The following is a 15,872-nucleotide window of genomic DNA, read 5'->3' as shown; positions in this document are numbered from 1 at the left end:
CATATACTGGACTGTTTCCACTGGGAACTGACTACCAAAGGCTGGGCGAACAACACAGAGAAAAGTACAGAGAGAGGGAGGCAATGTGAGGTGGTAAAGAGGAAAGTCAAGGTAGAAAGAGAGGCAATTAATTATTTATTAGTCCTCAGCACCCTCCTCTTCTTCATTCAGTCCCCATTCTCTTCTTTCTCTGCCCCTTCTTCCTCTCCTCCTCCTTATCTTGTACCTGTACTCTCTCCACCTCCCTATCCTCTACTCCATCTTTCTCAACATCTGTAGCGTCCAAACCTTTTGCAGAGTGTAAACCTTAAATTGACGCGTGTTTCTGGTCCTATGCACATAGCTCACACCGGCACCGCTCGTAGGTGAAAGCAAGAAGTGATCCAATATCTCTCGTACAAGTTGGTGAAACGACTTCCTTTCTCCCTAAAAGTACCGCCGATTACCTTGACACACTTTAAAGATCCACAGTTTAATCCACAAGTTGTTAAAACAACATAATCCACATAGCACGTTCCATATGACACGGTTGGAAATCTGTGCGGCTGCTCTGCTCCAGATACTAACAACCTTAACTAACTGTCGCAAAGTGTCCTTAAAGTGACGGCAGTCTGTCACTTATGTGTATTTCTTACCACAACAAATGATAACAACATCCTTGTAACATTGAAAGTAGAAACAGATCTGATTAAAGTAAAACATGTAAATACAAGTAAATATTTTACATCAAATTGAATTTGGCTCTTACAGCATACTCTAGTCTTTCCCTTTTGTCTTTCACTCTCAGCTTCTCCTCTTCACCCTCTACTCCATATTGGTCATCTTCCACTTCATCTTCCTCATCACCCCATTCAATCTTCCATTCTGTCTTTGTCTTCATCTTCTCAGTGTTACTCCCTTCCCCTCTTCATGGTTGACTAGTTCTGTAACGGATCACGGATCGGATCACACCTCACGGTTCGGATCACTTGTGAACCGCGGATTAATTTAGTTTTTTTTTCTTTTTTTTTACAGTTTAATCATCATAGTGTGTAATGAAGTTTTACGGCTGCTGTTCCTTTTCAAGTAACAAGTCCCCGAATATCAATGCAGTGTTAACAGCAGCAGTGTGTCACATAAACGGAGCGTGTTAGAAGCATTTAACAGTGAAAGTCATGGTGAGCGGAGGAACTTCAGAAGCTCCCGGCGTCATTTAGCAGCTAGCATTTAGGCTTCCCTGTAACTGATAATGACGGATAAGGGTGGTGGACAACACCGTTACGGTATGTAGGCGTTGTTTAAAGACAAAGACACACGACAACGGCAGTACAGTTTGAAGTGACACCACCCCAGTCTTGTGGACCTCCAGGGCAACGGAGAGCTACGTGACTGTGACCGCTCACTTCATCACGCCCAAGTGGAGATTCATAGTCCTGTAGACACGCCCCCTCTGTGAGAGTCACACAGACACACACCTGGCACAGCTGTTGACAGAAGCAGCAGAGTGGAAGCTAGACAGGCCCAATAGTAATATCCCAGTCACCACAGAAAGGTCTATCCTCTCCCCAGACAATGGAGAGATTCTCATCTTTTTGAAAACAAATGTAAAGTTGTAGACCATTTCAATGGTAAACATTATGTGTATTTGAATGACATAACCTGACAGGAAGTAAACATTGACCCAAGTTGTTGCCGAGCAGTTCAGTTCAGTTTCTTTCTTTCAATATTGATCAAAGGATGAGGGTATCAACATACCTCATGTTGTACTTAAACTTAACAGAATTGAGTATTCTTGAATGTTTTATTTTTATTTATTTAATTTTGTTTCAAATTGGACATCTTCAATATTTTAGTTTTTATAGAAGATTATAGCCCAAAGTTCTTTGCTTTAAGTGTTCTTGAAGTTCTTGAATTAATAAATGGAAAGCAAAGTTATATTTGGCTCCTCCCCTTTTCTTTGCTGATCCGAAAAATGATCCGAACCGTGACTCAAGAACCGTGATCCGAACCGAACCGTGAGGATTGTGATCTGTTGCAGCCCTATGGTTGACCCCGTCAATTTAACCAAATTACATAAAAGCATATGTTATCACTTCCCACTGGTGGTATCTAGCCATGCAGATAGTTTTGGGTTTTAATTATACACGTTTTGAGATATCTGTCTTTCACATTTCAGCCTTTAATTGGTAAAAAAACAAACAGTTAATCCATCAACCCAGCACTTCTATGGTTGCCAAATATGGTTGCTGGGCATGGGTGTTGGATTTGGTCTCCAGGTTTCAAAGGCATGATGGTACCAAAAAGGCCTGGGTATCGGTTCTTGATACCTTTAAGGTGTTGACCTTTTATGGACCTCGTTTGTTGAAATAACCTGAATCTTCCCAAGTCAAGCGATACCTGCAATAGATCCTTTTTGTGCCCAATTCTAAAGGCTAATGATGGTAGCTATGGCAGCAGTGCTGACAAAGCCAACAGTTTTAACCTGGGAGGGAACTGGAACGTGGCTGTTACTCATCCCCCCAGCATGGGTCCGGGGTTGGTATAAATATTAACCACCGTATGAGTGCAGTCCACAGCAGCGGCGATTAGCTATCAAGTGGGTACATATCTTCCATTCATATGATGGCTATCAAATGAAATACTCTATTGGTATTGGTATTATTTAAAGAAAATTGTTATTGGATTTTTAAACGATGCCCAGCCCAAATACCAAATCTGGAAACCTCTCTGTGACACAAAGACTTTTGGAAGAAATTGTTCTTTGAGAAATGGTTAGATCACAGCACAAAACTCACTCTAAAGCTACACATTTTTATTTTTACATGTCCTTTTATGTGCGTATTAATTAATGAGCTTTAGAGGTGTCGGTAGCGGTTATTGTTTTCACATTGGTTACAGACTGGCAAGCTATTTATCCCACCTTTCAGTCTTTGCGCTAAGCCAGGCTAATCATGTACTGACTCCAGCTCCATACGTGCACTGACACTAGATTGATGTCAGTCTTCATATCTAACATCCAGAAAGAAAGCAAATAAGCATATTTGTTAAATGTTGAACTATTGGTTCAACTGGACTTGGTTGCAACCCAAGACCAGTAGCCTCAAACCAGTCAATTAAACAATTGTCTTGAGAAGGGACCAGTCTAGAGTCATACCATCAGAAATCTGGAGAACTCCTGAACTGCAGCAGTAGAATTCTTTAATGTAGGGGTGACAATGATTCCTTCTAAGGAACCAGACTCTACTTATAATCCCAAAGTTGATTCGCCACAGTTGCAAAAAAATGTGATTATAGGATTGCTTAATGTCCAATTGTATGTGGAATTGCTTGGTTTCTCCCAATAAATCATGATATAAACCCTATTTAGGTGAAAACACCAGCCTATTAATAATACTATTGATACAAATTTGAAAATAACTTGTAGACTACCTTGCACTATACAACTGCTGACCATTATCTTGGCAATATCCTCAGCAAGACTAAATAATAGCAATAAGGCTACTGTTTCAAAAGCAAACAATACATTTATTAATCAGAGCACTCACATAAAAACGTAGCACTATCACGACTACTACTTTAGAATTTTTTTGTCTCTTTTTCTGTCGTTGAACGTTGACCTTTTGTTAAATTTATTTAGTATTGAAAGTTCTCTTACTATTTTTCTAGAGATAAATACTTATACAGGGGGGATTCTAGAGCCGACAACTTGACCAATCAGATTCAACTTTATAAATTCTTACTTGTTTCAATACGTCATAAAATGTTTCACAAGAGAAAGAGTAAATGGGATATTTGATTACTCACTCATTGTAGTACCTTCACACAATGTCAGCACATCCAATAAACTTGAACCCACATGCTCATTACTGTTGATTTCAATCAGCAAGAAAACATATGAAATGTGGGATGTGATTGCTTTAGTGTTTTTTTTCTACAATGCCAGTTTCTACAGATTGTGTGTCTCTTTTTCTGTTTCAGGTGGCTGTTGTAAAAAACAAAAAAGATGAAGACAAGAGATGGAGGATCCAGGCGAACGGAAGAGCCCCAGTTCTCTTTATTTATTACCTTCACAATATGTGTGAGCGTGGGTGTATGTGTGCGTGTGTGCCGTGTGCATGAGAAAGAGATTTAGCACTGGGTATAGATATGAATGCATGTGTGCATTATGAAGGGTACCTAAGATTTCAGGCTATCATTTGCAAATCAAATTTTGTTTAGTTTTTATAAGGTTCCAATAACTCATATGTTGTTATCACAGTATAAACAAAAGGACTTTACTATTGGTACATGTGTTTTGTGTTTGTAACTAACCTCCTATTTAAGAATGTATATTTGTATGTATGATATACTCATCAAGAAACTATATAATGGACAATTTTAATATCGCTTCATCTTCTTACGCCAAGACACAACAAACACATAAGAGGAGACATGCATACAAGTAAAGCTATAAATCAAAAGCAATGCAGTCAGTTAAAAAAGAATGATCCTTAAGAGTTCCATTTCAACTTTCTTACCAGGTTTAACTCTAATTTATAGAACCCTAACAATAATAATGGAGGGCTTTCAGGTGGTGCAACACATCCTCTGGCAGCCATATTGGAGGTCCTGATGTTGTTTTACATTTTTTAAATTTGTGATAATGTTTGATCTTGTTAGCTGACTAATTGTGCTAATTTTCAGGTAACTACCACCATCAACGATTTATGATTGAAATACTAAAGCCTCAAGTAGGTAAATAAGTAGTAAATAGAGGTTAGTAGTTGAAAAACAAAGAACATCTTGTTCTTTGGCAGATATTTCTCTTTATTTGCCTTTCTGCTGGGCGATTTAGATACTTTCCCTGAAGAAAAAGTGATCAGATCAGATTCATGTGTGCAGACATCACAAACCTATCTATCCCGGGACAAGCGTTGGGTTATGAAGCTAATATGACATAGTGGCCATCGAAAAAAATGGTATACATTGCGATTTTCCACGCTGCAGTCATGGCAATATATTTCGGTCAATGGACTGTTATTGTCCTACATGTTGTTCTCCATAGCGCTCTGCTTATAGCAGCATGGATTCTGTTCAGTGCTTCTGTCACTCTGGACTTGAAATCGTCGTATGTCGCGTTGCGAGTGTCTCAAAAGACATTGAAATTCTATTTGAGCATCCGAACCGAGACAAATCTATAGGAATCAGATTTCAAACCACTTCCAAATAATGTTTGAATTCAATTTGCAAACATCACATTTAATGTCTGGCAAAACTACAAAAGTATGACCCTGTTGGTGAAAAAATTATAGTATTAAATATCTTTTACATTTTTCCAATGGACCTCCATGATTAACTTGAACTGGCTGAGATGGGTTTTGTGTTGCAACTGAAAAGTCTTTCAAACATAAATGATCTCTGCAGGAGATGTTGAAGGTGCACACATAAAACAACAGGGACAGCACCAACCAGTGTGCCGTACCGTAATTGACCACAGCTGTAAGTGTGTGCGTGTCTGATAGAGAGGCGTGTAAGTGCTATTGTGTGTGTGAGTATATTAAACATGGGCAATAGCTAAGCATTGGGGCTTCCATCCATGCAAATGAGCTAATGTACAAACGGTAAAACACCAAGGCAATAGGTTGAGTGGCCTATTGTTTGATCCAGCCCACGACAATCCTCCCCTCCACTTTATCTAATAACCATCAAAAGATCTGCAATATTTTATTAAAAACAGATGATCTATGTCAATAACTTCAACTTTTTGTTAAGCTCATGAGTCAAATGTTAAGAATGATCCGGAGCTTTTCGTATCTGACAAATCAAAAAAGTGTAGGGATGAGTGCTTTTCAGTGAATGTAATGTATGAGCAGTGTGTGTGCTGTATGTAGGTGGTGTCCCTTCACCACTGACATGTGCTCTTATGGCGAGACTTCCCCTATATGTGTGCCCCTCAACATCCTACACCTTCTAAATGTTTTGCAACTTCTTATGACAAAGGTCAAATGTATAAAGTAGTATCATCTGCAAAGACGTTTTTACTCTTTCTTTTGATGTTTTGTGTGAAAATATCTGAATATTACAAGCTTAGATGTACGGTGATAATTGTGAAGTACTATCAATACAATGGCTTCCTTTTTATCAATCAGTTTGAAATTGACTGAAACAATAATATCGGCCCTGAACTGTTAATAAGCCGAAGAGATGAGGCCGCAAATGTGGTGTCATGGAGAATTGGAAACTGTTGATATCATGTCGCTCCACGACCTATCAAACACACACACGCTCACACACACTCACACACACCCACATTCATTATATAGATGTCTTGCCTTCTAAGGTAACCTTCCTGCACCTATCTGCTACAATACAGCCTAACCCTGCACTCCATGCCCCCCTCCAGCTGGTGTTTGCTTTGCAGTCTGTCGCATTCAAAGATGGCAATTTTTCATGTCTATCTTAATACATCACTCACGAAATGTAATCATTCTGCCATTCCATGCCGGCCAGGAAGGGATATTTTTACAGTACCAAAATGCATTCTAAAGTTCAGCTGTAGGTAATATTCTTCAGTGGCAGTCTGAGTTAGCCAAATGGAGTGGGTATCTCCGGCCAAGCAATTGTGTGTAAATTTACTAACCGATATTTTTCTAAAGAGCTAATGGACCAGAGCTTCATTGATGAGCAATATTGGACCAACATTTGTCAGGTGGCTGGGATGATACGGCCAGGTGGCTCTGGTGCTGCAGGTGTAAAATGATGGTTTTCTAACCATAAAAACATAATATTCTTTTATCAATTTGCTCATAAAAACACCTGAGAAAGTACAAATTGTGCAAAAAAAGGTTTCCATGCTTTGCAGAGATGGAAGAGTTGCATAGACCAAAAACAAACACACTTAGTGAATAAATCAGATGGAACATGAAGCAGGTGACTTAAACATCAATCAAGCTTCCGCTCCTACTGAAGAGATGAATAATGGCGGCAGACATTAATAGCACCAGATTGGGGAATTAGCCCAACCAATTGTTTACCTCGATGAGTCCCAACCCCTAATATTTGCATAACAGTAGTGGATGGAAACGCATATAATTTGCATTTTCTTATGGCGATTTTCTGGAAAGTCGGTTGCATTTGTGTTACATTTGGATGGAAACTTGGCTTTAGAATGCTGAATATTAATATTGGCTGAATTTTGGAATATATTTTTGCTCAGAATATAGACTGTGGATCTGTTCCCCTATCTTTGACAGTATAGACATTAGAGTTAAGATTAGAGATGTTCCGATACCATTTTTTCCTTTCCAATACTGATTTCCATACATGAACTTGTGTATCGGCCGATACTGAGTACCGATGTGATACCAGTGCTTTAAAAACACATTGCCGCTTTACTGGTGGGGACGCTTTGCTAGTTCTGGCTTCATTTTGGGTGCAGCGATTTATCTGGAGCTAATAATGGAACTAGGTAACGAGTGAGCCACCTCCCCTCACTTCTTTCTTCTCATCTCATCTCTGTTGAGAGTTGCACTTGCGCTGCACCAATCATGCAGGATGTACGGATCGGGGTAGCAAGGGACACATGTTGTTCTTGTTCCTGTACAGTGTAAAGGAACTGATAAATGATATGATGACGGGATGTCTGATTGATGCATAAACTTTAGGCTGTATCTGTGTATCTGATACTAGCATCGGTATCGAAACAAATCTAGTTGAGATAGACGTGAAAATATCTGAACCGCTTTAAAGTAGAGAGGAATTGGAGTTTTTGTGCTTTGGCATTTTACCATGACTGTGTTCCAGTCCAGCTTCTTCAACCATAGAGGCAAAATAAATGGTCATTGGCTAGACTCTCCAATAGCATTTTGAAAATGCACTTGTAACGAAAAATCGTTTTGCCCTACATTCCAGCCTGTATGGTTACGTTTATGCACTTGCTCTGCCCTTAATGATAAACAGATATGAGTGCCTATACTGTTTATACAGTATATGTAACCTTTCTTTGCCTGATGCAAAGCAAACCAGTCCTTCTCACAAATATAAATTTCGTCCCTTGTTTCAAACCTTTACCACAGATTGTGGAGAGCTCATAGAAATGCTGTACTTGAAGTTATCTCGCGGCTTTTCAGTGTCATCCCCAGGCTGTGATTGTGCGGCAGAAGAAAAAGGGGAGGAGACGGGGTGGGTAATGCCAGTAAAGCGGCGTGACAGAAGAGGGTTAATACCATCGAGCTGTGCGAAGATTGCCCAGCCTCATGTGGCTTTAAGGGATTGCAGGCAGTATTAGCAGCTGAATAATTATTTTTGGCATGTTTCTCCTTGTGCATACTTTCGGCATGGCACACATCGCTTTGTTTGCCCCTAAACACTCTTACTTCTGTGGAGCTTTGATAGCCCGCAGTACAAAAACTTATATTTTTGAGTCCTGTGTGGGCAGAGTTTCTGAAGGCACTCTGTGCAAGCTGGAATGTTCTTCATATATTTCAATAAAGTCCATTGAAGGAAATACTTGGTGGAATTGCACATTTAGCACTGTGACAAGGGAAATGAGAAATAATCTCAATAGAAATGTCAAAGGGGGAAATCAATAAGGTGTTGACACACCTCCTATGAAGTGAAATAGTGATGCTTCCACTATGCTTCGTATACAGGGTTGCAAAGGTCCCCTTAATGCTATCAAAGAGATGTCATATATGAATAAAGATATAAGGTTGATATAAATATAAGGCATCTATTTTTGGCATTCTTTATCAAAGTGGTATCGGAAGGAAAAACATATAGGTTGGATCCATCGTCCATGCTCGCTGTGCTCAACAATTAATCTGTGTTTGCAACTTTTTTCAACAAAGCTTCTCTTGCATTTTATTCTCTCTTTTTTGTACTGCACTGAAAACACATTATGTTCTTTCACAAGTGGTTTGGAAAACAGAAGTGTCTTCACGGAGTGAAAACAATATAGTATACAGTAGAATAGCTGTTGCATTATTTGTTACGACCTGTATGTAATGTTATTATGGAAGATGTAATGTCCTTCTGTAAATGTTGTTTAATGTTGTTTTACCTGAAATAAAATGTATTCATGCTTCAGATGTGTCTGTAAAGCTCTGACTTTGTGGCTGTAGTACAACATCTAATGTTGCTTTGGAAGAGGCTGGGATTTTCGGTTGGATACTTTCAAAAGCTTGCTGACTTTCAAAGTCGCCTAACCCAGCTTTAAAGTCTAAATAAGTTGCAGTTTAACGGCATGAATACTATTTGTAATTAAGCGAAGTGATCACTTTATGAGTCATGTCAGTAAAAACCTACCAGTAGTAAAAACTTGTAACATAACATTAATCTGTTTCACAACTAATCGTTTGTGTTTGGTCAGATTTTAATTGGCAGGCTTATAATAAGGAAAAGGCTAACTCTTAATTTCGGCCATGTGCATCATTGTTTAGTGTCCCCTGGAAACAGTGTGTTGCTGTGTGACCATGGGAGAAGTTTGCATTCAGGGCAATCATCTTGAAGTGATCTGTTACATATCTTATTATCTCAATATAAAGTCAGTTTCTCAAGGAAACAACTTCTTATTGTTCAATTAGTATATTATTTGATAATCATAAGGAAGCACCTTTTTTTTTTTTACCATGAATTAATTAACTTGTGATGTGAAGATAAGAGATAAAATGGCCGAGTGGGACCTCTGTGGGAGAGCTGATTATCGATGACAGGTGATTATATCGACACTGCTGCATGCATTACATATGAGTATTATTACCATTTCAACAGCATTTAGCTGTGTTTCAACCGTCCTATTACAACTATGGGTACTCTCAGCTTTTATACCCTCCAGTTTACTTGTTGGGCTTCTATCTGTAGGCTTCTCCCTCCTCTGTCCATTCAGCATTATACAGAGCAATGAATTATGGGTGGATAGCCTCCTCCATCCATTGATTTGGAGGAGGGTCCTATTTTAAATGGTAGTGCAGCACATGCATACCTCTATGAGGTATTTGTTTTTAACAGAAGAGGAATTAAGCTGAGATCAAATACGGATCCAACAACTGAATAGCACACAAATCAATAGATGATTGCATGAGACGCATTGCAGCTTTTACATTTTACAGAATGCACTATTAAATATATCTGACATCTTAATGATATATATGTATATCCTGAAATAAGTCCAATTACAGTTACCTAAATGTGTTTTTTACTACTGATGTGTCTATCTCACAGCATCGTAGTGGCTCTGAATGTTTTAACTCATTTACGACACAAACGCACACTGGTATGATCCTTGAAGATGCTTGGCAGACCTGTACATCAGCATTCATTCCAATAACAGTGCAGAGCTGAACCGATATGAACCTCTGCAATCCAACCAAACATGGGGGAAGATGCAGACCCTCCCTAGTCCCCCCCCCCACCCCCACCACCCCACCACCCCCTCCCTAATGGTAAGTCCTACTGAGAGAGAGAGAGAGAGAGAGAAAGAGAGAGAGAGAGAGAGAGAGAGCGAGAGAGAGAGAGCGAGAGAGAGAAAAGCTAGTAAAAGTGAGACTGACATAAACAGGAAGTACTTCAGTGCAAATGTGGATGAATCACATTGTAGCCTGCTGATAGTGTCAACTGACAAAGCTGATAATCGTCAAATAAATGTATTTAATCAGATGTTTTGACTTTTGACAGCTTTCAGTAGTACCTACAATGTATTTTAGTAGAGGCATGCTTAGGGAAGATTTAACAAAACTGAATTGCTTTTTCATCACCTACTTAAAATATCTATTCAATTTTGTATCTTTGTTGTTTCAATTGCATTCTTTTTGTTTTAAGAATAATTTTCTTTGTCATGCTATTCTTAATTAACATCTCATTAATATCCCAAATGCAACTTTGCCTGTATTTACTATAAACAAAAATATTCGCTTACTATTGAGTTTGCGATATTAGAGGCTTTATTTCGAACGTTTTGACCGGAAGTGCTTCTGAGTGGTGGCTAACTTGATTTCCTGAGAACGACTGAGAGAGAGAGAGCGAGAAGAACAGGTTTGAACGGAGACTGACGCCGTGTCGGGCAGACCGAAGACTGGAGCGGACCCGTTGCTGCGGGAGTACGGCTCGTTTTTTGTGGATTTCAACCGGAGGAGCCGAGGTTGTCATTACATTCAGGTTTTTTTTAAATTCACATTCTTGTGTCAACTCGGCGCGGAGGGAAGCCGGAGGAAAGGAACTGTGGAATTCGGCTGGAAGAAGCTGTTTTTAACCTGCAAAGAAACGCCAACAAAGAGCCTTCAAGGAAGTAGCCTGCTGCTCGGTGAGGTAACGTGAGTTAGTTAAGTAACAAATAGAGAGTAGGCTACGGCGGACACGGTCTCCACCATGGTGCACTACAGACTCCTCCGCGCGGGTTTGACTTTACTGTTCTCCATTCTGTTTCTAAACGTCAACGGGCAGTACGGCGGCGGGGACCGAGGCATGTCCATACCGGAGCACGGGTTCTGCCAGCCGATTTCCATTCCGCTGTGTACGGACATCGCGTACAACGAGACCATAATGCCGAACCTGCTCGGTCACACTAACCAGGAGGACGCGGGGCTGGAGGTCCACCAGTTCTACCCGCTGGTCAAAGTGCAGTGCTCCCCGGATCTAAAGTTCTTCCTCTGCTCCATGTACGCGCCCGTGTGCACGGTGCTGGAGCAGGCGCTGCCCCCATGCCGCTCTCTGTGCGAGCGCGCGCGGCAGGGCTGCGAGGCGCTCATGAACAAGTTTGGTTTCCAGTGGCCCGACAGCCTCGCGTGCGAGACCTTCCCGGTTCACGGTGCCGGGGAGCTGTGCGTCGGGCAAAACATGTCTGACCGGGCCGAGCCAGACGGTCCCGGCCCCGGCCAAGACCCCACCGTGCGTACCGACCACACGAACGGTCAGTTCCGGTGCCCGCCCTCGCTTCGGGTGCCCCCCTACCTGAACTATCGCTTCGTCGGGCTGGAGAACTGCGGTGCTCCTTGCGAGCCCCAGAGATCTCACGGGATGATGTACTTCAGTGAAGAGGAGCTGAAATTCGCGCGGATATGGATCGGCATCTGGTCGGTGTTGTGCTGTGCTTCCACGTTATTCACCGTGCTGACCTACCTGGTGGACATGAAGCGCTTCAGCTACCCGGAGCGGCCTATCGTCTTCCTCTCTGGCTGCTACACCATGGTGTCCATCGCCTACATCGCTGGCTTTCTGCTGGAGGACAAGGTGGTTTGTAACGACAGGTTCGACAACGACATGAGGACTGTGGTGCAGGGCACTAAGAAGGAGGGCTGCACCATCCTCTTCATGATGCTGTACTTCTTCAGCATGGCCAGCTCCATCTGGTGGGTCATCCTGGCTCTCACCTGGTTCCTGGCGGCGGGGATGAAGTGGGGCCACGAGGCCATCGAGGCTAACTCTCAGTACTTCCACCTGGCGGCCTGGGCCGTGCCCGCCATTAAGACCATCACCATCCTGGCCGTGGGGCAGGTGGACGGAGACGTGCTGAGCGGGGTGTGCTTCGTGGGCATCAACAGCGTGGATGCGCTGCGGGGCTTCGTCCTGGCGCCGCTGTTCGTCTACCTATTCATCGGAACCTCCTTTCTCCTGGCGGGCTTCGTGTCCCTGTTTCGCATCCGCACCATCATGAAGCACGACGGCACCAAGACGGAGAAGCTGGAGAAGCTGATGGTGCGGATAGGGATCTTCAGCGTGCTGTACACCGTGCCGGCCACCATCGTCATCGCCTGCTACTTCTACGAGCAGGCCTTCCGGGAGCAGTGGGAGAGGACGTGGATCAGCCAGACGTGCAAGACGTACGCCGTGCCGTGTCCCGTCCAGAGCCACCCCAACATGAGTCCCGACTTCACCGTCTTCATGATAAAGTATCTCATGACGCTGATTGTGGGCATCACCTCCGGCTTCTGGATCTGGTCCGGGAAGACCCTGAACTCGTGGCGGAGGTTTTACACGAGACTGGCCAACAGTAAACAGGGCGAGACCACGGTGTGATGTGGTCTGACCTCATCCCTCACGCAGACTGCTTGGTGACAAATTGAATGATAATCCACTTCTTTATTTTCTTGTGATTTTTCTCGGACTTACAGAATATACTTGGTATGTTTTTTAATGTACATATACATTTGTGAGATTTTTGTAAGTATATATTTGTATTTAAAGATTTTTTAAAAACTTTCTTTTTGTAAAAACACCTTTTTTCATACTTTGAACATACTGGAACTGACAAAGAGCCAGCTGACCGTCAACGATGCCGCGGTCCCATGACCTGACTTACTGTGGACACCGCTGAGAGTATTTCACATGGAGCTTGTGTCTTTGATCAGTGGACTGCCTGTGAGCGCCGGGTCTATTCTGAGCAGAGTCCCGTGAAACCCAAGTGCTTCCTCGTGGCTCCCTGTTATCCCCATGAACCCGCTGTAGTTTGTGTAGTCGTTCTGAAGGGAAATGTCAGGGACGAGAATCGGTGTGCAGGTTGAACATGTAGTGACAGATGCTTGTGGTCTGGAGCTCGGGCTCCCGACAGTTCTATCATTCCTTTCCAAATAAAACACTCGTTGTTATGCCAGGTTAAAGGACCACGCCGGTGTTTTTGCATGTTGTAGTTTTGACTTATGTGTATTTTTACAATAGGAGCTCCTCTCAGGCAATACCTTTAATTCTGTCTTTCTTTTTGTTGAGCTCCAGTTGGTAAATGTTCTTACAGACACTTTAAAATTGGGTAATTCTGCATAGTTACCAACATGACTGCTTAAAGGGACAGTTCTCCCTGAAACATTTTATCAGCTGTAGAGATGTTGCCAATATAAAATGGTCAATATCTCCAACACTCAGCAACTCACGCCAAAACAATTGATTCCCGGCACAATATGAGAACAATCCACACCTCTGACCTGAATGAAAGCAGATAAGAGTTCACTGATGAAGGAAAACACATATAAACATATGAAGCGGTTTTGGTGTTAAATGAGTGTATGAACTACAAGGGTCTGAAACATGCTCGAATACCGGTGTGTTGCTTTCTAACAGTGATTCAGAGCAGCATGAGTATGCACTTGTGTTCAGTGAACTTGGACTGAAACAACCCGCCTGCAGAGGGAATGTGAGTTGCTCAAACACACGGCTGGAAGACACAATCAAGTGTGTGTTAAAGCATACTGAACCATGTTTTCTGCACACAGTGCCATTTCAGATCATTGGACACCCTTTGGACTTGTTTATTACCACCACTGTTTATTCAGCTCCCCGATAATCTCCCCTTTTCTGTTACAGAAAAGCAATAAGAACATCTGATTTATTTGTTCATCCATAAGATGTTTGAAAGAAAATGAACCACAAACTATTGAATGTTTTCTGACATTTAAAAAAAGTGGTTAATTATTCAAATAATCCTCGTACTAATTAATAATGAAAATAGCCCGATTGTTGGTGTGAGATAAGAGCTGTCAGTGAGAAATATTTGCTCCAACCCTCACATCTGTCACTGCTCAGATCTCCATGTTCAGCTGCAGTTATTTTAACACGATTCAGATCTGTCGTCATTTTGACTTTTAATGCCAGCAAAAGCAAAGTTCAGCAGGATTTGAATGCATTTCAGGGCGTAGCATGGGTTCACATGTAGAGAACAGGAGCTTATTGTGGAATGTGAGGCTCAGACCGCTTCGGTGTCGAGGTAGTGCTGGTTTTAAAGAGGATCAAGGATCATATACCTTAAGAGAACGCAAGAGTCTGAGTTGAGGTGATGTCAGATACTGAACAGTGAATGCACCCGCATGTGTTATATTCTGGTTATCTTTCTTTAAAAGCCTGATGGCACAAGGAATATAAGTTTGAAAACTATTTTTTATAATGACTGCAACATTTATAGAATAAAGCCTGTAGAATAACACATTGTTCAAAAGCTTAAAGGGTGTCCAAACCTCAACACGGCACTGTGAACACGCGTAGAGCTGCAGTTGGTAGAGGTTGGTTGATCATGCACATATCAGAAATGTTTGTAACAAAGCCTATTTTTCATTCACTTGTACGGGCACATTTAAAAAAACAATGTTTTAACTTTTTTGAACCCGGAGCTTGAATATGTCAGTTCTTGTTGTTGAGAGGAGACCTGGGGTTGCTCCTGCAGAGTAATGTGATGGCGCTGGGATTGAGAGCAGCCGGCAGCTCCTGCAGGAGAAAGGAGGCCTTGTGAGGAGGCTATGAGCGGCTGCTGTCAGTGCAGCTCTCCTCACGCACACATCAGGACTTGTGTTCTTGTCAAATGCTCCTCCACACCGCGCTTCCGGTTCATAATAATCCTTTCATTCTGCTGACAGCTCTACAATAGTCGCAGCTTTGAAGTCATTTCCTTTTGCATTTGCTATGAAGAGAACCTTTATATTTATAGAGAGAACATCGTATATATACACTACATTGATTGCTTTATGAGAATAAAAAACATCTCACCATTGCAACTGTCAAGCTGTTGTAAAATGTCTTTTTTCCCTTAAATTGGTATAAGAACAGAGATCTGCTGGTTCAGAATAATTATTATTATGATTATAAGTCTATCGTAACACAATACTCACATGCCATTGTGCTCTGAAAGGCCTTCTTCCTGTCCATACTGGCTTTGATGGGATCCTTCTTACATTTCAACAGATAAACCACCAGTCCTCATTCTGTGCATTCTTCTGAAGCTATTGTGAAGCTTTGAGTTTCACGTTTCACATTTTCAATACTATTATGCTTTTTAGCTCAAAAGGAGGGAAAGCAGCACATATACGAAATCCTGTGCTCGACAGACTGAACCCTATGATACCAAGTTGATTTGACTCATTCTAACTGCTGAACGCTGAAATTACCTTTGACTTAACTTTGTGCAGACGGAGGACTGGATTTTGTGGAGACCACCCCTA

The 15,872-nt window shown here is 41.8% G+C and overlaps 1 protein-coding gene across 1 annotated transcript; it reads left to right on the top strand.

The window, feature by feature from the left end:
• The first annotated feature begins 11,022 nt into the window (after window positions 1–11,022).
• On the top strand, window positions 11,023–15,416 carry fzd1 (frizzled class receptor 1). The gene has a single exon (XM_079164846.1). The coding sequence runs from the start codon at window positions 11,323–11,325 to the stop codon at window positions 12,967–12,969; it is 1,647 nt and encodes a 548-aa protein (XP_079020972.1). The 5' UTR covers window positions 11,023–11,322; the 3' UTR covers window positions 12,970–15,416.
• Window positions 15,417–15,872: the final 456 nt, after the last annotated feature.

Source organism: Pholis gunnellus, assembly GCF_910591455.1.
Source record: "Pholis gunnellus genome assembly, chromosome: 8".
NCBI lineage: Eukaryota > Metazoa > Chordata > Actinopteri > Perciformes > Pholidae > Pholis > Pholis gunnellus.
This window is presented reverse-complemented; position numbering and strand designations above follow the sequence as displayed.